The sequence below is a fragment of the Papio anubis genome, chromosome 20 (genome assembly GCF_008728515.1).
Source record: "Papio anubis isolate 15944 chromosome 20, Panubis1.0, whole genome shotgun sequence".
NCBI lineage: Eukaryota > Metazoa > Chordata > Mammalia > Primates > Cercopithecidae > Papio > Papio anubis.
In genome coordinates this window covers 34,385,793-34,412,854 of record NC_044995.1, presented here as the reverse complement: position 1 = coordinate 34,412,854, position 27,062 = coordinate 34,385,793, and the positions used below count along the sequence as shown (strand labels likewise).

The following is a 27,062-nucleotide window of genomic DNA, read 5'->3' as shown; positions in this document are numbered from 1 at the left end:
TCCTTATTTGCCTCCCAAGCAGGCGATAAGCTTCTCAGAAGCCAGGACTGGGTCTCAGGAAGTTTTGTCTCTCCACTGCCTCACATGGTAGGTACTCAATAAACGTATGTTAAAAGGAATAATTAATGAATTAATCTGGTCTTAAAGATTGAGGAGCACTGAGCTAGCAGTTAGGAGCTAGGAAATCCTGAAGGCAGGGCTGGGACACCTGTTGCTGGCTTGGCACAGAGTCTAACACACAGTGAGTGCTCAATACATGTGTGTAGAAGGGAGGAGGGAAGGGACATGTATGTCATCCCTGAGGACGGCCCATAGTATGTGCTTAATGTTGGCTCACTGCACCATTTCATAGTCCCCCGCAGCCCCAGGGACCTAAGTCAGTCTTATCCTAGTTACAGCCTGTCCAACTGGCCACATCTCTACTCATGTGCACCCCATAGCCAGCCCTGAGGGTGGTGGCGGAAGCATGGTTTCACTCTGTTGCCCAGAGTGGAGTGCGGTGGTGTGATCTTGGCTCACTGCAACCTCCACCTCCAGAGTTCAACCAATTCTCATGCCTCAGCCTCCCAAGTAGTTGGGACTACAGGTGTGTACCACCACACCTGGTTGATTTTTGTATTTTTAGTAGAGACAGGGTTTTGTGTGGTGACCAGACTGGTCTCAAACTCCTGACCTCAAGTGATCTTCCTGCCTCAACCTCCCAAAGTGCTGGGATTACAGGCATGAGCCACCACACCCAGCCTAAGCCATATATTTCAAAGCAAAAGTATTTGGCTGGGACCGGTGGCTCATGCCTGTAGTCCCGGCACTTTAGGAGGCCGAGGCAGGTGGATCACAAGGTCAGGAGTTTGAGACCAGCCTGGCTGACATAGTCAAACCCCATCTCTACTAAAAATACAAAAAATCAGCTGAGTGTGGTGGTGGACACCTGTAATCCCAGCTACTTGAGAGGCTGAGGCAGGAGAATTGCTTGAACCTGGGAGACAGAAGTAGCAGTGAGCCGAGATCAAGCCACTAACCATCAACTTCCACTCTGAGGGAATCAATTGCAACCACACCCTCCCGTCCTAAGAGACCCCCGTATGGTCCTCTTCAGAGCCCGCTGTTCCTCTACCCAGGGCACCTCCTGCTCTCACCCCTTCTTCCAGCCCATTCATGATCACTTGGAGAGTCTGTATCTGGTTCTGTCTCCCTGAGCCTGGAGGATCCTTGAGGCCAGGCTGGAGTGAGAGTAACATAGAGGTTTTGGCTGGTGGTAGTGGGGAAGGGGAATTGTTGAGTAAATGAACACATCATCTGACTGGCAAACTCCCACGCACTCCTCAGAACCCCAGTTGCAAAGTCTCATTTTTCAGGATAAGTTCCCTGCCTCCCCAGATATAGTCCCCACGTTTCCAGCTCCTGGCTTCACCCTCTATCCCAGGCCTGACATCATATAGATGAGGGAGATCCGTGTCCGGCTGATCTTCCTCCAGACTGACGTCTCCTTGGGCACCAGGACTGAGACCACTTAGGTACGCCAGCATCACCCAGCACAGGAAAGTTGTCAGGGAGTGTTTATTGAATGAATGAATGAATGAATGAATGGATGGATGGATGGATCTGTTGCAGGGCCTACAGTCAGTTCCCCTGGGTTCACATCCGAGTCAATGCACAGGTCACTGAATCTGTCCCTTGATGTCTCTGACCCTCACATTCCAGGCAACTACACGTGTTTACTCAAAGCCCATGCCCCAGGTGGTTGCAAAGATAAACTAACACACAAATCTTGTGACTAGAGGGATGTCAGGCTCCCTGGCATCCCAGAGCAGGAGTGAATCGCACCCAGGACCAGCTCTGTCCTCCCCCTGCCACCCCCACAGGTGAATTGCGCCACCACTAGCACCAGCACGCAAAACCAGAATGTTGTCAACACAAGCGCTCAGTGAATGCTGATACACAGGGTTGGCCTGAGGGCGAGGCAAGGAGTCAAGAAAGGTGACTATTAAAAATCTAACAACCTGAGTTTGGTACAGTGGCTCATACCTGTAATCCTAGTGCTTTGGGAGGCCCAGGTGGGAGGACTGCTTGAGCCCAGGAGTCTGAGACCAACCTGGGCAACATAGTGAGACCTTGTCTCTACCAAAAAAAAATTTTTTTTTTTTTCAAATTAGCTGGGCATGTTGTCACGCACCTGTAGTCCCATCTATTCAGGAGGCAGAGGCAGGAGGATCACTTGAGCCCAAGAGATCAAGGATGCAGTGAGCCATGATGCCTGGACTCCAGCCTGGGCAACAGTGAGGCCTTGCCTCTTATAAAAGGCCTTGCCTTTCATAAAAAAATAGCCGGGCACCGTGGCTCACGCCTGTAATCCCAGCACTTTGGGAGGCCGAGGCGGGTAGATCACAAGGTCAGGAAATCGAGACCATCCTGGCTAATGGTGAAACCCCGTCTCTACGAAAAATACAAAAAAACTAGCCGGTCGTGGTGGCAGGTGCCTGTAGTGACAGCTATTCGGGAGGCTGAGGCAGGAGAATGGCGTGAACCCAGGAGGTGGAGTTTGCAGTGAGCCAAGATTGTGCCACTGCATGCCAGCCTGGGCGACAGAGCGAGACTCCGTCTCAAAAAAACAAACAAACAAACAAACAAGAAATGATCTAACCTACCTTGTTTGTACATCATAAGATGCCCATTCCAGAGAGGGTCCTGCCCCTATTCCCAGAAGGAAGGAATGCTGCTCAGAGAAGCCAAGAAGAATCTAGACAGACAGGCCTTGCAGGGTTTCCCCACTCTGTCTCTGCACATTGAATCTTTTTTGCCCAATGTTTGTTTTTTGTTTTGTTTTGTGTTTTGGAGAGAGCCTGTCACCCAGGCTGGAGTGCAGTGGCGTGATCTCAGCTCACTGCAAACTCCTCCTCCCGAATTCAGGTGATTCTCCTGTGTCAGCCCCCCAAGTAGCTGGGATTACAGGCACCCACCACCATGCCCAGCTAATTTTTTTTTTTTTTTTGAGATGGAGTCTTGCTGTGTCACCCAGGCTGGAGTGCAGTGGCGCGATCTCAGCTCACTGCAAGTTCCGCCTCCCGGGTTCACGCCATTCTCCTGCCTCAGCCTCCCGAGTAGCTGGGACTACAGGCGCCTGCCACCACGCCCGGCTAATTTTTTGTGTTTTTTCTTTTTTTTTTTTTTTTTTAGTAGAGATGGGGTTTCACCGTGTTAGCCAGGATGGTCTCCATCTCCTGACCTCATGATCTGTCTGCCTTGGCCTCCCAAAGCGCTGGGATTACAGGCGTGAGCCACCGTGCCTGGCCACTGATTTTTGTATTTTTAGTACAGACGGGGTTTCACCATGTTGGCCAGGCTGATCTTGAACTCCTGACCACTGGTGATCCTCCCGACTCCGCCTCCCAAAGTGCTGGGATTACAGGCGTGAGCCACCAAGCCCAGCCAGCCCGATCTTATCTCTACACCGCTGCCCATACTCTGGTAAACCAAAGCATAACAATGGACAACTTCCCCGGTGTCTTGGGGGCTTCATTCTGAAGGCTCCCGCATATACACGTTAAATAAACTTCAGTGCCTTTTTTCCTAGTAATCAATCGGCCCCACGGCAATGACTTTTCTGTGAACCTTCAGAGGGTCAAGGAAAACTTAACCCCTTATCCCTGCAACCTGGAAACAACCCAACAGCCCACCAATAGGTGAATGGATGGTGAAAAATTGGTACCCAGTGGTTATGCTTTTTTGTTTGTTTTGTTTTGAGACGGAGCCTCGCTGTGTTGCCCAGGCTGGAGTGCAGTGGCGCAATCTTGGCTGGCTGTAAGCTCCGCCTCCCGGGTTCACGCCATTCTCCTGCATCAGCCTCCCGAGTAGCTGGGACTATAGGCGCCCGCCACCACATCCAGCTAATTTTTTGTATTTTTAATAGAGACGGGGTTTCACTGTGTTAGCCAGGATGGTCTTGATCTCCTGACCTCGTGATCCACCTGCCTCAGCCTCCCAAAGTGCTGGGATTACAGGCATGAGCCACCGCGCCCAGCCTCTTTTTTTTTTTTTTCTGAGACAGAGTCTTACTTTGTCACCCAGGTTGGAGTGCAGTGGCATGATCTCGACTCACTGCAACCTCTGCCTCCTGGGTTCAAGTGACTCTCCTGCCTCAGTCTCCCAAGTAACCGGGATTACAGGTACCCGCCACCATGCTCAGCTAATTTTTGTACTTTTAGTAGAGATGAGGTTTTGCCAGGTTGGCCAGGCTGGTCTTGAACTCCTGACCTGAAGTGATTGGCCCACCTTGGCCTCCCAAAGTGTTGGGATTACAGGCATGAGCCACTGCGCCCCGCCATAATTTTTTTTTTTTAATAGGAAAACCCCACCGAAGTGTTGTTGAGGATGTGGGCATATTAGAACCCCCATACGATGCTGGTGGGAGCGTAAAATAGTGCAGCTGTTGTGGAAAACAGTCTGGTTCTGGCAGTTCTACAAAAAGCTAAACATAGGCCGGGTGCTATGGCTCATACCTGTAATCCCAACACTTTGGGAGTCCAAGGTGGGAAGATCGCTTGAGGCCAGGATTTTCAAGAGCAGACTGGGAAACATAGGAAGTCCTTATCTCTAAAAAAACAAAAACAACAAAATAAAAGTTGAAGGGCTGGGCGCGGTGGCTCATGCCTGTAATCCCAGCATTTTGGGAGGCTGAGGTGGGAGGATCACCTGAGGTTGGAAGTTGGAGACCATCCTGACCAACATGGTGAAACCCCGTCTCTACTAAAGATACAAAATATTAGCCGGGCGTGGTGGCATGCGCCTGTAGTCCCAGCTACTCGGGACGCTGAGGCAGGAGAATCACTTGAACCCAGGAGGCAGAGGTTATAGTGAGCTGAGATTGTGCCACTGCACTCCAGCCTGGGTGACAGAGCAAAACTCCATCTCAAAAAAAAAATATATATATATATGTATTCAAATGAAAACTTGTACACAAATGTTCACAGCAAAAAAAAAAAAAAAAAAAAAAAGCCAAAAAGGTGGAATCACAAGAGCCAATAATCATGACAGCCAAAAGGTGGAAACAACCCAAATGAGGCCGGGCGCGGTGGCTCACGCCTGTAATCCCAGCACTTTGGGAGGCCGAGGCGGGCGGATCACGAGGTCAGGAGATCGAGACTATCCTGGCTAACACAGTGAAACCCCGTCTCTACAGAAAATACAAGAAAATTAGCCGGGCCTGGTGGTGGGTGCCTGTAGTCCCAGCTACTCGGGAGGCTGAGGCAGGAGAATGGCGTGAACCCAGGGGGTGGAGCTTGCAGTGAACCGAGATCGCACCACTGCACTCCAGCCTGGGGCACAGAGCAAGACTCCATCTCAAAAAACAAAAAACAAACAAACAAAAAAAAAAACAAAAAAAAAAAACCCCAAATGTTTATTAACAGATAAATGGATAAAGAAATGTGACCCATCCATACACAGGAATATTTATAATTCAGCCATAAAAAGGGAATAACGCACGGACACAGGCTACAACATGGGTGAAGCTGGAAAACATTATGCTGTGAAGGAAGCCAGCTGCAAAAGGCCACTTACTGCCTGAAATGCCTAGAATGGGCAAATCCTTAGGACAGAAAGCTGATTTGTCGTTGTGAGGGACTGGGGTCGGAGGGTAGTAGAGAGTTACTGCTGTTGAGGATAGCATTTCTTTTCTTTCTTTTTTTTTTTTAATTTTTATTTAAAAAATTATAGGCTAGGCATAATGGCTCATACCTGTAATCCCAGCACTTTGGGAGGCTGAGGTGGGTGGATCACCTGAGGTCAGGAGTTCAAGACCAGCCTGGCCAACATGGCGAAACCCCCATCTCTACTAAAAATAAAAAAATTAGCAAGGTGTGGTGGTGCATGCTGTAATCCCAGCTACTCAGGAGGCTGAGGCAGGAGAATTGCTTGAACCTGGGAGGCAGAGGTTACAGTGAGCTGAGATGGTGCCACTGCACTGCAGCTTGGGTGACAAAAACAAGACTCCATCTCAAAAAAAATTTTTTTTATGAATAGAGAGATAGGGTTTCCTTATGTCGTCCAGCCTGGTCTCGAACTCCTGAGCTCAATGAATCTTCCTGCCTCCACCTCCCAAAGTGTTGGGATTACAGGCGTGAGCCACCACGCCCAGCCTAGGACAGAGTTTGTTTTTAAGAGGATGAAAGTATTCTGGAACTAGATATTACCAAGGGTGGCAGGACGTTGTAAATGCACTGAATGTCACTGATTTGTACACTGTAAAGTGGTTAAAATGGATGCCAGGTGCAGTGGCTCATGCCTGTAATCCCAGCACTTTGGGAGGCTGAGGCAGGTGGATCACCTGAGCTCAGGAGTTTGAGACCAGCCCGGGCATTATGGCAAAATCCCATCTCTACAAAAAATACAAAAATTAGCCAGCAGTGGTGGCCTGCACCTGTAGCCCCAGCTAGTCAGGAGGCTGAGGTGGGAGGACTGCTTGAGCCCTGGAGGCAGAGGTTGTAGTGAGCTGAGATTGTGCCACTGCACTCCAGCCTGGGTAATCTGACCCTGTAATCCCAGCATTTCGGGAGGTCAAGGTCAATTGCTTAAGCCTAGGTGTTTGAGAGCAGCCTGGACAACAAGGAGATGTCATCTCTACGAAATATACAAAACATTAGCCAGGCATGGCGGTGCATGCCTGTAGTCCCAGCTACTTGGGAGGCTGAGGTGGGAGGATTGCCTGAGCCCTGAAGGTCAAGGTTGCAATGAGCTGAGATCAAGCCAGTGCACTCCAGCCTGGGTGATAGAATGAGACCCTGTCTTTAAAAAAAAAAAAAAAAAAAAAAAAAGAGGCTGGGCATGGTGGCTCATGCCTGTAATCCCAGCACTTTGGGAGGCCAAGGCTAGTAGATCACCTGACATCGGGAGTTCGACACCAGCCTAGCCAACACGGTGAAATCCCGTCTCTACAAAACATACAGAACTTCCTAGGCATGATGGCAGGTACCTGTAATCCCAGTTACTTGGGAGGTTGAGGCAAGAGAATCACTTGAACCTGGGAGGCAGAGGTTGCAGTGAGACGAGATCACACCACTGCAGAGAGAGAGACAGACAGAGACAGAGACAGAGAGAGAGAGACTGACTCATTCTGTCAAGCAGGCTGGGTTGGAGTGCACTGGCGTGATCTCAGGTCGCTGCAATCTCCACAGCCCAGGCTCAAGTGATCCTTCCACCTCAGCCTCCTGAGTAGCTGGGATTACAGGCGCCCACCACCACACCTGGCTAATGTTTGTATTTTTAGTAGATACGGAGTTTCACCGTGTTGGCCAGGCTGGTCTCAAACTCCTGACCTCAAGTGATCTGCCCGCCTCAGCCTTCCAAAATATTGAGATTACAGGTGTGAGCCACTACGCCCAGCCTGACCATATCTATATTAAACCTCAATAAAAATGTTAAAATGAGAAAATGATTGTCACGAGAAGATGAGAATATTCAGCAGTCCTGAGGGTCCAGGGTTCCATTTTCCCCGCAAATGCCATCAGCTGACCCCTCTGGGGATGGTGACCTTGAAACAGTCATGGAGCTGGGCCAGAAACCAGAGACCTGAGTCCCATGCCTGAGATGTGAGCAGTGGTCTCACAGGCTTCTCAATTTCTAGGAAAATGCGCCCCACATGCCCCACACCAGAGTACTCAAGCCTGGGAGATACTTTGGGACAGGAAGACGTTATCCCCCAAAAACCCAGTGGGGGAGACCTTCGCCCCCAAATCAGATCCCCCTGGTGGAGACATTTCTTTTTTTTTTTTTTTTTTTGAGACGGAGTCTCGCTCTGTCGCCCAGGCTGGAGTGCAGTGGCCGGATCTCAGCTCACTGCAAGCTCCGCCTCCCGGGTTCCCGCCATTCTCCTGCCTCAGCCTCCCGAGTAGCTGGGACTACAGGCGCCCACAACCGCGCCCGGCTAATTTTTTGTATTTTTAGTAGAGACGAGGTTTCACCGTGGTCTCGATCTCCTGACCTTGTGATCCGCCCGCCTCGGCCTCCCAAAGTGCTGGGATTACAGGCGTGAGCCACCGCGCCCGGCCTGGTGGAGACATTTCTTCCCACCTCAGGCCCTGTAAGACCAACTAGTAATAGAACTAATACCAACAGGCTGGTGCAGTGGCCCATACCTATAATCCCAGCGCTTTGGGAGGCCAAGTGGGGCAGATGACTTGAGGTCAGGAGTTCAAGACCAGCCTGGCCAACATGGTGAAACCCCATGTCTCTACTAAAAATACAAAAATTAGCCAGGCATGGGGGTGGGCACCTGTAATCCCAGCTACTCAGGAGACTGAGGCAGGAGAATCCTTTGAACTGAGGAGGTGGAGCTTGCAGTGAGCAGGCGAGACCATGCCACTGCACTCCAACCTAGCCTGCTTGACAGAATGAGACTCTCTCTATCTCTCTCAAAGAATGATTCTGGCATGGGCGACAGAGTGAGAATCCGTCTCAAAAAAAAAAAAAAAAAAAAAAGCATTATTACCAAGAATCATAACTCAGAGCGTGGGCAGAAGGAAGTGGATAGCCTTCCATTCAGAAGCTCCTGGGTTCGAATCCTGGACCCATCCATAAATACACAAGGAATGAATGAACGAATGAATGAATGAATGGTAGACCAATAGGCCTTTCAGCCCATTCCAAAAGACTTTATCGTATCCCTTTTCAGATGCCCAAGCCTTGTGTTGCACAAGGCCAGGGCCCCCGAGAGGCCTCAGGCTTCCAAAAGTTTCCAGCCTTGTAGGGGAGATAGTGCCCAAAACAGACACTCTCACTGGTATTACTGCTCACAGCAATAATAGAAGAAATTACAGGCAGGCGAGACACAGGGAAGGGAGCCAGGGGGGAGGGACAAGGATAGAGGAAGGATGCCAGAACCAAAAAGAGAGAGAGGAAGTGTAGTGCAAGAATGGTAGACAGCGCGTGGCCAGTGGCTGTTACACACTGGCCAGGGAGGAAGTTGGGCTGAACAACCCAGATAATAAACGGCAGCGGGACGCTGATTCTCCTTCCCAGATCTTTCCCATTTCTGTCCTGCTTTGCTTTGCATAGTCCCAGAGATGGGGAGCTCACTCCTGAGGAAGGCGGTTCAATCTTTCCTGGGCATGGGCCACTGTCCAAAAGTTCCATCCAAAAGTTCCAAGCAAGATGATTTGTCAAGTAGTAGCTCCTATGGGTCAAAGGGCTAAAGGGGGCCAGGCGCAGCAGCTCACGCCTGTAATCCCAGCACTTTGGGAGGCCAAGGCAGGAGGATCACTTGAGGTCAGGAGTTCAAGACCAGCCTGGCCAACATGGTGAAACCCCATCTCTACTAAAATACAACAATTAGCAGGTTATGGTGGTAGGCGCCTATAATCCCAGCTACTTGGGAGGCTGAGGCAAGGGAATTACTTAAAAACGGGAGGCAGAGGTTGCAGTGAGCTGAGATCGTGCCACTGCACTACAGCCTGGGCAGTAGAATGAGACTCCATCTCAATAAAACAAAATAAAATAAAATAAAATAAAAGGGCTAAAGGGGATTATCTGGGGAGAGAGAGGTATCCAAGTGTGCAACACAGGCAGTCCCTTGCACAGGCTGGATCGAGAGTAAGACCCACTTGGGTTCAAACCTGCTCTACCACTTAGACAGGCTTGGTGACTTCATCCCTCCAAATCTCAATTTCCTCTCCTTTCCTCTGAAAGTGACCACCGTAACTGTGCCTACCTCATCGCTTTGTGCTCTTATGTAATGAGCTAATGCAATAAAATGCCTGGCGCACGGGAAGTGCAGAATAACTGTTGCCCTGTTCCAGGCAGGCCCAGAGTGCTTCGGTTGTGTCCCAAACACACATGTACTTTCTTACCTCTAAAACTTTGCACGTGCTGTAAACTTCTGCCTCAGGTGCTCTTGCCCCACCACCCACACAAGGCAAACTCCTACACATCCCTTAAAGCCCTACCTACAAGATAGAGCTCTTTTCTCTGTTCAAGTCCTGACCTAGAGAGCTGGGACCATCCATAGGCGCCGGGTTCTCATCCAGCCTACTGTCATGTGATGTGAGTTCCTGGGGGGCAGGAATTCTGACCTACATGCACCAGGCACGCGATCAAAGCTTGTTCAATAAAAAAAAAAAAGTGAATGAATGAATGGTCACTTGGGAGAGGCGGCTCCCAAGCGGACACCCGGGAGTCCGCCAACCCCTTTAGGCCCCGCATTCCCTGCTCTCCACGACTTCAAAGGGCCTGTAGGTGGTCGACAAAAAGGGGCGGGGAGGGGGTGGTTCCGGGCGGGGTCTTCAGGCCTTCCGGTGCGGCCCCTTTAAGAGGCGGGGCCTGTGGGGCGGGCGCTGAGAACGCCGGGGCGGCCCGAAGATGGCGGCGGTAACTGGGTCTGGGGTTGCAGCGGCCCCGAGCTCGCTGCTCCTCGTGGTGGGCAGCGAGTTCGGCAGCCCGGGGCTCCTCACCTACGTCCTGGAGGAGCTCGAACGAGGTCGGGCTGGCCCGGGGGCGTGCGGGAGCCCGGGAGGCGGGCACGTTCGCGCGTCTGGGCCCGGGGCCGGGGGGGTGGGGCGGCTGCGGCGGGGCCCGGGCTCCGGGGCGGGGGTCGCGGGCCCGGGGTTGGGTCCCCTTCACCGTTAGGCGCACAACGCGAGCAAAGGCGGGTTCCTGTGGGTGCCCGTGGAGGAAGTGGCATCGGGGCCTGGGCTGGGGCAGGGCTGCCCCGCCCCAACTCCGGGTGAAGATCGGGGAGGGGACACGGGCCTGGGCCTGGGGACCCGTGCAGTTGGACCACGGCTCCGCTTCTCTCCTGATTGGCCCGCCCGGGGGGAGGGCTTGGGGTCGCTTTGGATCTCCAGGTCTTAGCAGCTTAAAGATCTCCCGGAGGGAGAAGCAGATATGGGGGAGGCTGGGCCAGGAGCCCCGGGGCCCGCTTTCTGTTGCCGCACAAGGAGCTGCTAATTGGGGTGTGGGCGGGTGCGGCCTGCCCTGGGGATTTGGCACCTAGGTAGGTGAGTCATAGGTGCACCTGCCAGGTTCACCTGCAGCCACTTGGCACAGTGGTACTGGCACAGTGGGACTGGCGGGCGTGATGCGCCCGTGGGTGGAGATGGGTGTTCATCCCCCATTCCTCGGAGCGTCTGGACCTGCGCGTTTCATTGCGTGTAAAATGGGACAGGAACACGCACCTCGGTTCATGTGCTTGAGGAGTGTTTAGTGAGCACCTGTTATGCGCCAGGCCTTTGGGCAGTGGGCACAGGGATATGGCCGGGATGATAGACAGGTTCAGCCCTGCCAGCACAGGTCTGGTGGGGGGATGGACCCAAAGCCAGTGAGGAGATGGAAGAAGCTTCCAGCTCACATGGTGTCAGGAGGCATCAGAAGGCTGCAAGGGACTGCGAGGACAGTCAGTCTTAGCACCCGAAGGTGCTGAGGGGGAAGGGCCCTTGGCCAGTAGGAACAGGTGGGGGCGGCAGGGGGATGGGCTTCCAGGCAGGGGGAACAGCTGTTGCAAGGGCGGCGAGTGGAAATGGGTCTGACAGGGCATAGGAGCAGCAAGGAGGTGGAGATGGAGGAGGTGGAGGCTTTGTTGCTGATGAATCTTGCCTGTAAAATGATGAGGTGTGCTCTGGGTGCCCTGGCTCAGCTGCAGTGAGACCTGAAGGTGTTGGGTACTTTTGAGTCTCCAAGCTGTGAGTGAAGGGAGGAGGCTGGGGCGCTCCCCACCCACGGGATGCTCATTATTTAAATATTCTGGGAGCTGGGAGGCCTGGCTGAACTCCCGCCTTGATCCCTCCTTCTCACCAGGCATCCGGTCTTGGGATGTCGATCCTGGCATCTGCAACCTCGATGAACAGCTCAAGGTCTTTGTGTCCCGACACTCTGCCACCTTCTCCAGCATTGTGAAAGGTGAGGCTGGGGTCCCCCTGGCTGCTCCCTACCTCTTGTTCATTGGGCAAGTGCCAGCCGTGTGCCAGGCGTGGGGGGTGGGGTGCAGCTGTAAATAACAACACTAGTAATACAGCTGAGACCTTTCAAATGTAAGCCCTGACCTAGTGATAACCCCTTCAGTCCTCAGCAACCCACAGTGCAGGAACTGGTATTTTTGTCCCCGATTGACAGATGAGGAAACTGGTACTGAAGGGGGAAGAGGCAGGGAGCTCTCTGAGGAGGGAGTTTTTTAATGATAAATGCTATGACTGGTATGTCCAGTGGGAGGGAAGCGCCCCAGCCAAGACCCAGCAGTGGACAGAACATCTAGAATGGACTGGGCACGGTGGCTCATGCCTCTGATCCCAGCACTTTGGGAGGCCACGGTGGGTAGATCACTTGGGGTTAGTTCAAGACTAACCTGGCCAACATGGAGGAACCCTGTCTCTACTAAAAATACAAAAATTAACTGGGCGTGGTGGCAGGCACCTGTAATCCCAGCTACTTGGGAGGCTGAGGTGGGAGGATCACTTGAACCCAGGAGGCAGAGTTTACAGTGGGCTGAGATTGTGCCACTGTACTCCGGCCTGAGTGACAGAGTGGGAGGGACTCCATCCCCCCCCCAAAAAAAAGACCATCTAGAAGGTGGAGGGGGCACTGAGGAGGCTCTGGAAGATGGAGTGTGGGCCCCTTGCAGGCAGGGACTGAACTTGGTTCACAGCCACAGGGCTGGGTATACAGTAGATAGGGAACTGAAAAGGAGTGAGATCAAGGAGGGCCCAACTCAGCAGGAGGCTCCCTTCTGGGGTGACCCAGCGTGAGCAGGGCAGCAGGCAGGCAGGCAGGGCTTGGGTGTTGCCTGCAGCTGCCCCCTGCTCTTGATGGTCTCTTGAGTCACCTCCCAGCGGCTGCTGGAGAGGAAGGAAGTGTCCGTCGTCTCATTGTCCCAGTGGGTCCTTGTGGCTTCCTGACACTTTATGGAGCAGAAAGTGGAGCTGGAAATCCTGTCTGCTGTGTGCGACCTTTGTGGCCGCTTCCCCTCTCTATGCCTTGACTTCCCCACCTGAATGGGGCAATATCCGTGTGTGGCAAAAAGCGTGCTAAGGCTGGGTGGGGTGGCTCTCGCCTGTAATCCCAACACTTTGGGAGGTCAAGGTGGGAGGACTGTTTGAGGTCAGGAGTTTAAAACCAGCCAGGGCAACATGGCGAAACCCTGTCTCTGCTGATAATACAAAAACAAGGGGGCCCTGGTGGTGCATGCCTGTAGTCCCAGCTACTCAGGAGCCCAAGAAGGGAGGATCGCTTGAACCCAGGAGGCAGAGGCTCCTGTGAGCTAAGATTTGTGCCACTGCACTTCAGTCTGGGCAACACAGCGAGACCCTGTCTCAAAAAATAAAAGTTAGACCTGGCGCGGTGGCTCACGCCTGTAATCCCAGAACTTTGGAAGGCTGAAATGGGTGGATCACCTGAGGTCAGGAGTTCGAGACCAGCCTGACCAGTATGGTGAAACTCCGTCTCTACTAAAAATACAAAAATTAGCCAGGTGTGGTGGCAAGCGCCTATAACCCCAGCTACTTGGGAGGGTGAGGCTGGAGAATTGCTTGAACTCAGGAGGCGGAGGTTGCAGTGAGCCGAGATCACGCCACTACACTTCAGCCTGGGCAATAGAGGGAGACTCCATCTAAAAAAAAAATGAGAGAGAGAGGGAGGGAGGGGGAGAGAGAGGGAAGGAGAGAAAGAGAAAGCTCAATGTGATAGAGGTGAGAGAGAGAGAAAGAGAGAGAAAAGGGAAAAGAAGGAAAGAAAGCAAGCTAAATGTGATAAGGGCTGGCAACACCAGAGGGTCTTTGCCTCTCCAGACTCAGCCTTGTTTACAGTTCAGTCCTGCCTCAGGGCCTTGGCTCGTGCTGTACCCTGGTCTGAGTTGGCCCTCACTGGCCCTCCCCTGGCTCTGATTCCTTGCCAGCCTTCTCTCAGTACGGATGTTTAAAACACAGATAGGCCCTGGGGGACAGAGCAGGGTCAGGATCCCAGAAACAGTCCCACTTCAGCCCAGGCCCTTATGCTGCCCCACCCCTAGCTGAGTCCTGCCTCAGGGCCTTTGCTCTGGATATACCCTGGTCCAGGATTGCCCTCATTGGCCCTCCTCGAGCTCTGGCTCTGTCTAAAAAATAAATGTGGCTGGGCGGGTGCAGTGGATCAATCTTGTAATCCCAGCACTGTGGGAGGACGAGGCAAGCGGATCACCTGAGGTCAGGAGTTTGAGACCAGCCTGACCCACATGGTAAAACCCCGTCTCTACTAAGAATTCAAAAAATGAGTGGGGCGTGGTGGCGTGTGCCTGTAATCCCAGCTACTTGGGAGGCTGAGGCAGGAGAATTGCTTGAACCCAGGAGGTGGAGGTTTCAGTGAGCTGAGGTTGTGCCATTGCCTGGGCAACAAGAGCAAAACTCCGCCTCCAAAAAAAAAAACAGAAAAAAAGAAGGGCTGGGCACTGTGGCTTACGCCTGTAATCCCAGCACTTTGGGACTTTGGGAGGCCGAGGTGGGCGGATCACGGGGTCAGGAGATCGAGACCATCCTGGCTAACACGTTGAAACCCCATCTCTACTAAAAATACAAAAAATTAGCTGGATGTGGTGGCGGGGACCTGTAGTCTCAGCTACTCGAGAGGCTGAGGCAGGAGAATGGCATGAACCTGGGAGGAAGAGCGGAGCTTGCAGTGAGCTGAGATTGCACCACTGCACTCCAGCTTCCACTGCACAGAGCAAGACTCCGTCTCAAAAAAAAAAAAAAAGGAGTGTAACGGTGGCATCACCCACAGGGGTGACAGCTGCAAACCAGGCCCTGCGCATGACGGGGCCCTCTGGTTACTGCCTCTCTTAGGCCAGCCGGGGTGGTTGAGTTTCTCTTTCTTGCCTGGTTCTCTGCCGTGCGCCGGTTAATCTCCGTATGTTCCCTGGGTGGGTTCCCAGAGGGGTTCGTGTTCCCTGAGGGTCATACGGGGAGGCAGGATTTGACTCCAGGATGGCCTGATTCCCCCACAGGCCAGCGGAGCCTGCACCACCGTGGAGACAGCCTGGAGACCCTGGTCCTCCTGAACCCGTCGGACAAGTCCCTGTGTGATGAGGTAGGGAATGGCTGACATCCTGGAGGGGGCGGGCTGCTGGGACCCATGCCGTCTCTGTCTTCCTGTCTCGTGTCCTTGTCTTCGTGCTGCCCCAGATCCTCTCGAGACACCCGGCACCACACTTCCTCGCCCACGAAGCCTTCCCCGTGGCTCCAGCCTCTGCTGCTTCCCTCCTCTGGGGTGGGAGCAGAAAAGCCTGGGTTTGGGAGGGAGGGAGTAAGCACTCCCAGCCTAGGGCCCAGGACAGCGTGGGTCTGGAGCCCGGAAGGCCAGAGCAGACTGAGGTTTGCGTCCCGTGGGTTCCCTCCGGCTAGGCCCCAGGAGTTGTCTGAATTGACTCACTAATACCAACCGGCTTGTGGCCATCTGTACTCCACCAATCATACATCAGGAAGATGAACCAGACAGAGCCCTGGGGCATCCCACTGCACACTTTCTTACAGGTTGATTCCTTGGATCAGAACTTTTCCCTTTTATTCCCTTGAGGAACTCTCAGTCTTTAGGAGACAGAGCGAGACACAGACGCCCCCAGCCCTGTGGCATCAGGGCTGGGCTGGAGGGAGAGGTGGACTAGAGAGAGCCCAGAAAGGGCAGTGAGTGCCTTTAGAAGGAAGGGACATCAGAGTTGGGCTTTGTAAGATGAATAGGAGTTTGCTAGAGTTGCTCCAGGGCCCAGCAGGAGTCCAGGAGACTGCTCTCATAGCTAGTTGAGCACTGGGCTGGCTGTGGGGTGAGGGCAGGAGAGGGGTGGTTACGTATCAACTCGAGGCCACCCCAAAGAGGACTGCTGGATACGTCACTGCACAGAACGGGGCCTTTAGTGCTCACCCCTCCCTCAGCTCCGGAACCTTCTGTTGGACCCTGCCTCTCACAAGCTACTGGTGTTGGCTGGGCCCTGCCTGGAGGAGACAGGGGAGCTGCTGCTACAGACAGGGGGCTTTTCGCCTCACCACTTCCTCCAGGTCCTGAAGGACAGAGAGGTAAGCCACCCCTTTGCCATCCCCCACTTTCCCAGCTCCATCCTGGCTTGTCTGCATCGGGCTGTGTGGCCCCAGCGACCTGCTGTTTTCCGTGACCTGGTCTCCCCCTCCTCTGTAGGGTGGCAGTGGTGACACGTGCCTCCTGGCTGTCCAGGGTCAGTCCCATTGCCCGGAAAGGGTGTGGTGTGAGCTGGGTCTGTAGAGCAGCTGATGTCCCAAAGTCCTGATGTGGGATGGAGCCAAATGGGTCTTTCTGGTGCCCACAGTCTGGGCAGGACACGTGGGCAAAAGTCTCTGGCAAACCACATTTTCACACTGGAGTGGGGCACTTAAAAGTGGTGAGAAAAGGTTCAGTAGACAGAGGTGGGCTGTGGAGGGTCTCCTTGGAGGAAGCTGTGCCCTGGGAGGAGAGAATGCTGAGTGTAAAGGCCCTGGGGCAGGGAGGCATTTGACGGGGAAGGAGAGGCAGGAGGTGAGGCCAGACCAGAGAGCCTCCTGGCGCTGGAGAGGGTTGGGTTTTGGCGGGAGGGTGCTGAGGAGCAGGCCTCAGGGTGGGGGAAGGCTGAGGGTATCCTCGCCCAGGTTTCCCACTGGGCTGGGTGTTGCCGCGGTGGTCCCTTACCATTCCCCCTCTAGGTGGTTCCTTACCACTAGCTTTAGATGGTCCCTTACCACTCCCCCTCCATACAGATCCGGGACATCCTGGCCACCACGCCCCCACCTGCGCAGTCGCCCATACTCACCATCACCTGCCCCACCTTTGGTGACTGGGCCCAGCTGGCACCTGCTGTGTCCGGCCTACAGGGGGCGCTCCGGCTCCAGCTGCGGCTGAACCCCCCGGCGCAGCTGCCCAACTCCGAGGGCCTGTGCGAGTTCTTGGAGTACGTGGCTGAGTCTCTGGAGCCGCCGTCCCCCTTCGAGCTGCTGGAGCCCCCGACCTCCGGGGGCTTCCTCAGGCTGGGCCGGCCCTGCTGCTACATCTTCCCCGGAGGCCTTGGGGATGCCGCCTTCTTCGCCGTTAATGGCTTCACCGTGCTGGTCAACGGTGGCTCAAACCCCAAGTCCAGTTTCTGGAAGCTGGTGCGGCACCTGGACCGCGTGGATGCCGTGCTGGTGACCCACCCTGGCGCCGATAGCCTCCCTGGCCTCAACAGCCTGCTGCGGCGCAAACTGGCGGAGCGCTCCGAGGTGGCTGCTGGTGGGGGCTCCTGGGACGACAGGCTGCGCAGGCTCATCTCCCCCAACCTGGGGGTCGTGTTCTTCAACGCCTGCGAGGCCGCGTCGCGGCTGGCGCGCGGCGAGGATGAGGCGGAGCTGGCGCTGAGCCTCTTGGCGCAGCTGGGCATCACGCCCCTGCCACTCAGCCGCGGCCCGGTGCCAGCCAAGCCCACTGTGCTCTTCGAGAAGATGGGCGTGGGCCGGCTGGACATGTACGTGCTGCACCCGCCCTCCGCCGGCACCGAGCGCACGCTGGCCTCCGTGTGCGCCCTGCTGGTGTGGCACCCCGCGGGCCCTGGCGAGAAGGTGGTGCGCGTGCTGTTCCCTGGCTGCACCCCGCCCGCCTGCCTCCTGGACGGCCTGGTCCGCCTGCAGCACTTGAGGTTCCTGCGAGAGCCCGTGGTGACGCCCCAGGACCTGGAGGGGCCGCGGCGAGCTGAGAGCAAAGAGAGCGTGGGCTCCCGGGACAGCTCGAAGAGAGAGGGCCTATTGGCCACCCACCCTAGACCTGGCCAGGAGCGCCCTGGGGTGACCCGCAAGGAGCCAGCACGGGCTGAGGCACCGCGCAAGGCTGAGAAAGAAGCCAGGATCCCCCGAGATTTGAAGAAAGACCCTAAACCGAGTGTTTCCCGGACCCAGCCACGGGAGGTGCGCCGGGCAGCCTCTTCTGTGCCCAACCTCAAGAAGACAGGTGCCCAGGCGGCACCCAAGACCCGCAAAGCACCCAGCACAGCGCCCAGCACATCCCAGTCTGGCTTCCCGCAGGTAGCAAATGGACCCCGCAGCCCGCCCAGCCTCCGATGTGGAGAAGCCAGCCCCCCCATTGCGGCCTGCGGCTCCCCGGCCTCCCAGCTGGTGGCCACGCCCAGCCTGGAGCTGGGGCCAATCCCAGCCGGGGAGGAGAAGGCGCTGGAGCTGCCTTTGGCCGCCAACTCTTTCCCAAGGCCACGCACGCCCTCCCCTGAGTCCCGCCGGAGCCCCGCGGAGGGTAGCGGGCGGCTGTCACTGAGCCCACTGCGGGGCGGCGAGGCGGGGCCCGACGCCTCACCCACAGTGACCACACCCACGGTGACCACGCCGTCACTGCCCGCAGAGGTGGGCTCCCCGCACTCTACCGAGGTGGACGAGTCCCTGTCCGTGTCCTTTGAGCAGGTACTGCCGCCATCCGCCCCCACCAGTGAGGCTGGGCTGAGCCTCCCACTGCGTGGCCCCCGGGCACGGCGCTCGGCCTCCCCACACGATGTGGACCTGTGCCTGGTGTCACCCTGTGAGTTTGAACATCGCAAGGCGGTGCCCATGGCACCGGCACCTGCGTCCCCCGGCAGCTCGAATGACAGCAGTGCCCGGTCACAGGAGCGGGCAGGTGGGCTGGGGGCCGAGGAGACGCCCCCTACATCGGTCAGCGAGTCCCTGCCCACCCTGTCTGACTCAGACCCCGTGCCCCTGGCCCCCGGTGCCGCAGACTCAGACGACGACACAGAGGGCTTCGGAGTCCCTCGCCACGACCCTTTGCCTGACCCCCTCAAGGTTCCCCCGCCACTGCCTGACCCATCCAGCATCTGCATGGTGGACCCCGAGATGCTGCCCCCCAAGACAGCGCGGCAGACGGAGAACATCAGCCGCACCCGGAAGCCCCTGGCTCGCCCCAACTCACGTGCTGCCGCCCCCAAAGCCACTCCACTGGCTGCTGCCAAAACCAAGGGACTTGCTGGTGGGGACCGTGCCAGCCGACCACTCAGTGCCCGGAGTGAGCCCAGTGAGAAGGGAGGCCGGGCACCCCTGTCCAGAAAGTCCTCAACCCCCAAGACTGCCACTCGAGGCCCGTCGGGTGAGTGCTGGAACTGGGGCCCTGGGCTGGGTTAGCAGCTGCTTAGGCGGGAGAGAGCATAGCTCTTCCTCCTGTTTTTACTTTTTCCGTTTTTTTTAAAAGAGATGGTCTCACTCTGTCTCCTGGGCTGGAGTGCAGTGGCGAAATCACAGCTTTTTGCAGCCTCGAACTCGGGGGCTCAAGCCACCCTCCCAGTTCAGCCTCTCCAGTAGCTGAGACTACTGGCACGGCCACCACGCCTGCCTAATTTTAAACTTTTTGGTAGAGATAGGGTGTTACTATGTTGCCCAGGCTGATTTCAAACTCCTGGCCTCAAGCTATGTGCCCACCTCAGCCTCCCAAAGTGCTGGGATTACTGGCATGAGCCACGGTGCCCTGCCAGTCCTCCTGTTCTTTTTTCTTTTTGAGACAGAGTTTCGCTCTTGTTGCCCAGGCTGGAGTGCAATGGCACGGTCTTGGCTCACTGCAACCTCTGCCTTCTGGGTTCAAATGATTCTCCTGCCTCAGCCTCCCGAGTAGGTGGGATTACAGGTGCGAGCCACCACGCCTGGCTAATTTTTGTATTTTTAGTAGAGTCTTGGTTTCACCATGTTGGCCAGGCTGGTCTCAAACTCCGGACCTCAGGTGATCTGTCCACCTTGGCCTCCCAAAGTGCTGGGATTACAGGCGTGAGCCACCACGCCCAGCCAAGTCCTCTTGTTCGTAATTGTGTGACCTCAGCCATGTCCACCCTCTCTGGGGCTCAGTTTCTCCTGTGAAATGGAAACTGACCTCAGTGTTGAAGCACTTGCCATTCTGAGGTGCCTGGACAGGTAAGCATGTATGCCAATTGTGGGTTTCCAGAAGCCACAATAAGTAAAATGAAACATTTGAAAAAAAAATTTTTTTTTTTGAGATGGAGTCTCACTCTGTCGCCCAGGCTGGAGTGCAGTGGCGTGATCTCGGCTCACTGCAAGCTCCGCCTCCCGGGTTCATGCCATTCTCCTGCCTCAGCCTCCCGAGTAGCTAAGTCTACAGGTACCCGCCACCACGCCCGGCTAGTTTTTTGTATTTTTACTACAGACGGGGTTTCACCGTGTTAGCCAGGGTGGGCTTGATCTCCTGACCTTGTGATCCACCTGCCTCGGCCTCCCAAAGTGCTGGGATTGCAGGCATGAGCTGCTGTACCTGGCCCATTTGAAAATTTAAATAGCGTATTTTATGTAACTGATCGGTTAGGAGGACGCGGTCTGTGGTTGCACTCATAGCAGAGCAAAATCAGTAAAGAGAAAAGGCACATAGGGTGAAGTCCAAAGGAAGAAGTTTCCAGAATCCTCTCCCAGTAGGGCTGCACACCACAGGCTGCATTTCTCCAGTAGCAAGTTGTAACAACGTGTCCCTCATGGAGCTCATTAGAGACAGCATGCCCGGGTTGCTATTGGGCCATTACATAGGCATCCTTTGCCTGGCACTCACACTCTAGACTCCCCAAAAAGGAGAAATCAGGTGTGTGGTCCAGTCCAGGCACAGGGAGCCCCTCTCAGACAGGGAATGGTGGGAACCCTCTTCCTAAGATCCAAGTTCCCAGACACCAGCCAGAGGCTCACGTTTTAAGCAGGCCTTGTGGAGGAGAGGGTCTCTGGCCTGCTGTGCTGTTTTTTCCTTTTTTTTTTTTTTTTTTTTTTTCTGAGAGTCTCACTCTGTCATGCAGGCTGGAGTGCAGTGGCACAAACATGGCTCACTGCAGCCTCCACCTCCCAGGTTCAAGCAACCCTCCCACCTCAACCTCCTGAACAGCGGGGACCACAGACACGCACAATAACGCCCAGCTAATTTTTTTTTTTTTTTTTTTTGGAGACGGAGTCTCGCTCTGTTGCCAGGCAGTGGTGCAATCTCAGCTCACTGCAACCTCCACCTCCCGGGGTCAAGCGATTCTCCTCCCTCAGCCTCCCAAGTAGCTGGGATTACAGGCACACGCCACTATACCCGGCTAATTTTTGCATTTTTAGTAGAGACGAGGTTGCACCATGCTGGCCAGGCTGATCTTGAACTCCTGACCTCGTGATCTTTCCGCCTCGGCCACCCAAAGTACTGGGATTACAGGCGTGAGCCACTGCGCCCAGCCTACGCCCAGCTAATTTTTAAATTTTTCCATAGCACTGGGGTCTCACTATGTTGTCCTGGCTGGTCTTGAACTCCTGAGCTCAAGTGATCCTTTAGCCTCGGCCTCCCAAAGTTTTGGGATTATAGCCATAAGCCACCACACCCGCCTCAATGTTTAATTTTGGATGAACTGCCAGACTTTTCCACAGTAGCTGCCTGACACTAGTCAGTCTAATGGGTGTGAGGTGGGATCTCATTGTGGTTTTGATTTCTGTGTCCCTAATGACTAGTGATGTTGAGCATCTTTTCATATGCCTATTGGCCATTTGTCTGTCTTCTTTGGAGAAATGTCTATTCAATTCCTTTGCTCATTTTTAAATTTTATTTTGCTTTTTAGAGACAGGGTCTCAGTCTGTCACCCATGCTGGAGTGTAGTGCAAACACAGCGCATTATAGCCTCAACTTCCTGGACTCAAGTGATCCTCCCAGCTCAGCCTCCCAAGTAGCTGGGACTACACAGGTGCATGCCGTGGTGCCTGGCTAATTTTTAATGTTTTGTAAAGATGGAGTCTCACTCCGTCTTTAGCCCAGACTGATCTTGGACTCCCAGCCTCAGGCGATCCTCTTGCCTTGGCCTCCCAAAGTGTTGGGATTACAGGTGTGAGCCACCACGCCTAGCCCCCTTTCCCATTTTTAAATTGAGTTCTTTTCCGTTGCTGAGTTTTAGGAGTTTTTTAAATCATTCTGGATATTAATCCTGTAGCAGATACATGGCTTGCAAATATTTCCTCCCATTCTGTGAGTTGTCTTTTTATTCTTTTGCTAGTGCCCTTTGATGCACAAAAGTTTTAAACACTCACGAAGTTCATTTTGTCTATTTTTTTCTTTTGCTGCCTGCACTTTTGATGTCAGACCCAATAAATGATTACCACATCCCATTTATTTTTCTTTTCTTTTTTTTTTTTTTTTTTCCCAGATGAGTCTCGCTCTATTTCCCAGCCTGGAGTGTGGGGGCGCGATCTCGGCTCACTGCAACCTCCGCCTCCTGGGTTCAAGCGATTCTCTTGCCTCAGCCTTCCTGAGTAGCTGGGATTACAAGCACCCACCACCACACCCAGCTAATTGTTTTGTATTTTTAGTAGAGATAGGGTTTCACCATGTTGGCCAGGCTGATTTCAAACTCCTGAACTCAAGTGATCTGCCTGCCTCGGCCTCCCAAAGTAATAGGAGTATAGGCCTAAGCCACCGTGCCTGGTCAAATCCAACATTGAGAAGCTTCTACCCCATGTTTTCTTCCAGGAGTTTTACAGTTTTCCTTTTCACATTGAGGTCCATTTGGAGGTAATTTTTGTATGTGATGAAAAGATCCAGCGTCATTCTCTTGTATGTGGAGGCCCGGCTTTCCCAGCACCATTTGTTGAAAAGACTGTCCTTTCCCCATTGAATGTTTGGAACCCTTGTTGAAGATCATTTGACCACATATGTGATGACTTATTTCCGGGCCTCTCTATTCTATTTCATTGGTCTATATGTCTGTCTTTATGTCAGTATCACACTGTTTTGACTACTGTAGCTTTGTAGTAAGTTTTGAAATCAGGAAGTGTGAGTTCTCTATCTTGATTCTTCTGTTTCATGATTGTTTAATTTCATTTTCACATTGTTCATTGTTCACGTATAGAAATTCAACTGCGTGGCCGGGCACGGTGGTTCACGCCAGTAATCCCAGCACTTCGGGAGGCCGAGGCAGGCAGATCATGAGGTCAGGAGATCGAGACTTAAGCACAGCAGGAACTCATCTCAGGGGCTGTGTAATTAGCGGCGGTGTGGCGCTTGTAGTCCCAGCTACTGGTTGAGGCAGAACGTGAACCGATAGTGAGAGTTCACACCAGCATCTGTGCCTGCGAGGAGATCATTCCCTCACAAAAAAAAAAAGAAATTCATCTGCTGGTCTGTGGACTTGTATCTTGCTTTTGCTGAATTCATTTATTACATGGCTATTTTTTTTTTTTTTTTGAGACGGAGTTCACTCTGTTCCCCAGGCTGGAGGCAGTGGCGCCATCTCGCTCACTGCAAGCTCTGTCTCCCCGGTTCACTTCATTCTCCTGCCGGCAGAGCGTCCGGACTAGCTGGGACTACAGGTGCCCGCACCTGGCTAATTTTTGTATGTTTTAGTAGACGGGTTTCACCGTGGTCTCGATCTCCTGACCTTGTGATCCGCCCGCCTTGGCCTCCCAAAGTGCTGGGATTACAGGCGCCTGCCACCACGCCCAGCTAATTTTTGTAGTTTTAGTAAGAGACAGGGTTTCACCATGTTGGCCAGGCTGGTCTGGAACTCCTGACCTCAAGTGATCTGCCTGCCTCAGCCTCCCAAAGTGCTGGGAGTACAGGCATGAGCCATGGCACCAGGCCTGATTTTTTACATTATTGTTCATAAAGGCTATTGTTCATAAAGGCTATTGAACTGGCATTTTCTTATAGAATTAAATATGTGTGCCTGGCTTTGGTATCAAGACAGTTCTGGTCTTACGAAATGAGTTAGGAAGTGTTCCTTCCTCTTTAGTTCCTTGGAAAAGTTTGAGAGAGGCTGATGTTAGTTCTCTAAATGTTTTCTCTAAAAACCCCAGGGCTTTTCTTTGTTGGGAGGTTGTAAGTTACTGATTCGTTCTCTTTGCTAGCTACAGGTATATGCTGATTTTCTATTTTTTTGTGATTGTGTCTTGGTAGTTTTTGCGTTTCTAGGAGTGTGTCCATTTCGTTTGAGGGTATGCATTTGTGGGTGTACAGACAGGGGTTAGTATTCTTACCCTCTGAGCTGGGCAGCAGCTGTGATTGTAAGATGCAGGGTCTGGCAGGCTTCTCGTGCCCAAGACCCGGCCGTATCCTTTGATTCTGTTGATCATTCACTTGCCCGGGGCTGGTGGCCTTGTTCCCTTTGGCCCTACGGTCAGGGTTTGGACAAGGCCCCCCGAGCTGTCTCATCCCCATCCAGCACCCGCACTGATCTTGGACCCGCCTTTCAAGGCTCTGTCCACCTACCCTGGCTCCCCATCACCCTTGGGGCGGGGATTCTGTCAGTCTGGGTCACAGCCCTGTTTCAGGGCCTGGTGCCCAGGAGGTTCTGTTAAATACCCCTTGAGCCAGTGAGCCAGACAGATGCTGCAGAAGCAGCAGAGTGGCCCAGGCACTGGCTGCTTTCAGGGCTCAAACTCTTAAACCCTCTTCCAGGAAGCTTCCCTGATTGCCACCCACTCGCCCCCTGACCCTGGGGATGTCTATGTCCAGGGACTGGCTGGGGATGAGTCAGGCTCTTGGCACAGAGGGGTGGCCGGTGGTGTTTGTAGAGTGAGTGAAGAGTCACTGGAGTCAAGGCGTGGTGACCTGCACCTGTAGTCCCAGTTACTTGGAAGGCTGAGGCAGGAGGATCACTTGAGCCCAGGAGTTTGAGACGAGCCTGGGCAGCATAGCAAGACCCCATTTCTTAAAATAAGATTCACTGGAGTCCGCGGTGGCTCAAGCCTGTAATCCCAGCACTTTGGGAGGCCGAGACGGGTGGATCACGAGGTCAGGAGATCGAGACCATCCTGGCTAACACGGTGAAACCCCGTCTCTACTAAGAAATACAAAAAACTAGCCGGGCGAGGTGGCCGGCGCCTGTAGTCCCAGCTACTCGGGAGGCTGAGGCCGGAGAATGGCGTGAACCCGGGAGGCGGAGCTTGCAGTGAGCTGAGATCCGGCCACTGCACTCCAGCCTGGGCGACACAGTGAGACTCCGTCTCAAAAAAAAAAAAAAAGATTCACTGGAGTCATGAGTGCACCAGGGCTCCCCAGAAAACTCTGAGATCAGGCCTCCTGCTGAGGAGGGAGCTGCTCTGAGTGGTGCAGGTCAAACTCGGAGCCTCGGCCCGTCTCCAACCCCAGGAACTCATCCCTTCTTCCCCATCCCCCTGCCCGCAGGGTCAGCCAGCAGCCGGACCGGGGCGTCGGCCACCCCACCCAAGTCCCCGGTCTACCTGGACCTGGCCTACCTGCCCAGTGGGAGCAGCGCCCACCTGGTGGATGAGGAGTTCTTCCAGCGCGTGCGCGCGCTCTGCTACGTCATCAGTGGCCAGGACCAACGCAAGGAGGAGGGCATGCGAGCCGTCCTGGACGCGCTGCTGGCCAGCAAGCAGCACTGGGACCGAGACCTGCAGGTGCGTGTCACCCCAGGGCCTCTAGTGGTGAGTGTAGTTAGCACAGGTGGGGAAAGCCACCCTCGACCCTCAGAGACTAAGCTGTGTCCCCCAGGCCACACGGGAATGGGGGCAAATATGGGAGTCTCACACATCTCAGCCCTTAGGGGTCTCTTTGGACTCTGATTCTGTCGTGTCACCGTCCTCATCGGCTGTGCTGGAAGCCTGGGGGAGGACGTAGGGCCTTGTGAAGCCTCGTGGTTCTATCCCTTCCCCAGACACCTTGTCACTTAACCATTGTTCCGCTGTGAGAATTAGTCAGGATGGAATAGGTGGGCTGGGTGGTATCTGTGCGGATGAGAACCCTCCCCCATGGCTGCATGAAGCTGAGAGACTGAAACCAAGCCCTGCAGGGCGAGGCGCGTGTGGGCAGAGGGAGGACCGCCTCACACCACGGCCCCTGCCCTCTCACAGCTGCTAGGCTGGCTTCAAAGGAGCATCCCTGTAGGGTGCATGACCCAGGCAAAGGCCCAGAGGTAGGAAAAAGGTTGGTGTGTTCAAGGAGCAGGGGGAGATCCAATGAGTAGAGGGGGTCTTAGGCCAAGGAAGGCCTTGCAGAGGAGGAGCTCCATCTCCTGTGTGCTGAGAAGGCTCTTTGGGTGCTGGTTGGGAGGAGCAGAGACCTCATAGACAGGCTGACCACCCATTGCAGACCTCAAGGTGGAGCACAGAAGATCAGGGAGAAGCCTGGAGGGGTCTCAAATGCCAGGAAAGGAAGGCGACTTGGGACCCAGGCCAGAAGGACAAGGGGCACCCCCCTTACTGGTAGTCCATCCTCCTCACACCCCCCCCCACCTGCAGGTGACCCTGATTCCCACCTTCGACTCAGTGGCCATGCATACGTGGTACGCAGAGACGCACGCCCGGCACCAGGCGCTGGGCATCACGGTGTTGGGCAGCAACAGCATGGTGTCCATGCAGGATGACGCCTTCCCGGCCTGTAAGGTGGAGTTCTAGCCTCATCGCCGACACGTTCCCCCACTCAGCCCAGCCCGCCCTTCCCTAGATTCAGCTGCGTCAGAAATAAACCATGACTGCACTTGGCTGTGGCCTCTCTTCTTTCTGTGATCGGAGACTTGGCATGTACCTCCTGGTCCTGCGGGTGGGGACAGCTTCCGTGGAATCCCCAGCGACCCTGCGGTCAGGCCCACTCTGACCTCCATGTCGCAGATGGAAGAAACACAGGCTTCGCAGGGCCTGGTTTGGGAAGGAAGTGCCTCTCAGAGTTAATGACCGCTGGCCGGTGGAGCTCCTGACTGCGGCCTCCACCCCGACCCAGCAACTGTGAGGGGCCCAAGCTATAGGCGCGAAGTAGCTACGTGACTACCTGTCACAAACCAGTTGGTGGCAGGGGGAGATTGAATACCCGTCTCTGCTCCGAGGCCATCAAACAAAAGCTATTCTGCTGTCCCTAGAGGAGATGGATGCTTGTTCCAGAAAGTTTTACTCTGCAGGAAGGATTTACAGAGGAATGTGAAACCCAGAGATGACAAAACATCCACTTCTGACTAATGCACTCTGACCCGTCTGCACAAATACAAGCACTTAGGTTTACTATTAGATACAATGTCATCTGTACTGGGTTGAATGGCAGCCAACCCCCAAAACACATTCAACTCCTGACCCCTGACACCTGTCAATGTGATGTTATTTTGAAAAAGGATCTTTGCAGATATAGTTTTTTTATTATTA

General features: G+C 54.3%; 1 protein-coding gene across 2 annotated transcripts; it reads left to right on the top strand.

The window, feature by feature from the left end:
* Positions 1-10,201: 10,201 nt before the first annotated feature.
* On the top strand, positions 10,202-26,414 carry MAP1S (microtubule associated protein 1S). 2 transcript variants are annotated; one of them, XM_003915145.4, is made up of 7 exons: positions 10,202-10,465; positions 11,782-11,883; positions 14,951-15,033; positions 15,873-16,013; positions 16,704-19,059; positions 25,096-25,331; positions 26,172-26,414. In XM_003915145.4, exons 1-7 carry the CDS (start codon positions 10,348-10,350, stop codon positions 26,325-26,327), a joined length of 3,192 nt encoding a protein of 1,063 aa, XP_003915194.2. In that variant the 5' UTR covers positions 10,202-10,347; the 3' UTR covers positions 26,328-26,414. The 2 variants fall into 2 exon arrangements, with proteins under 2 accessions (XP_003915194.2, XP_031515629.1); XM_031659769.1 differs by lacking the exon at positions 10,202-10,465 and adding an exon at positions 10,581-11,400 and having other exon boundaries at positions 26,172-26,413.
* The last annotated feature ends 648 nt before the right edge of the window (positions 26,415-27,062 follow it).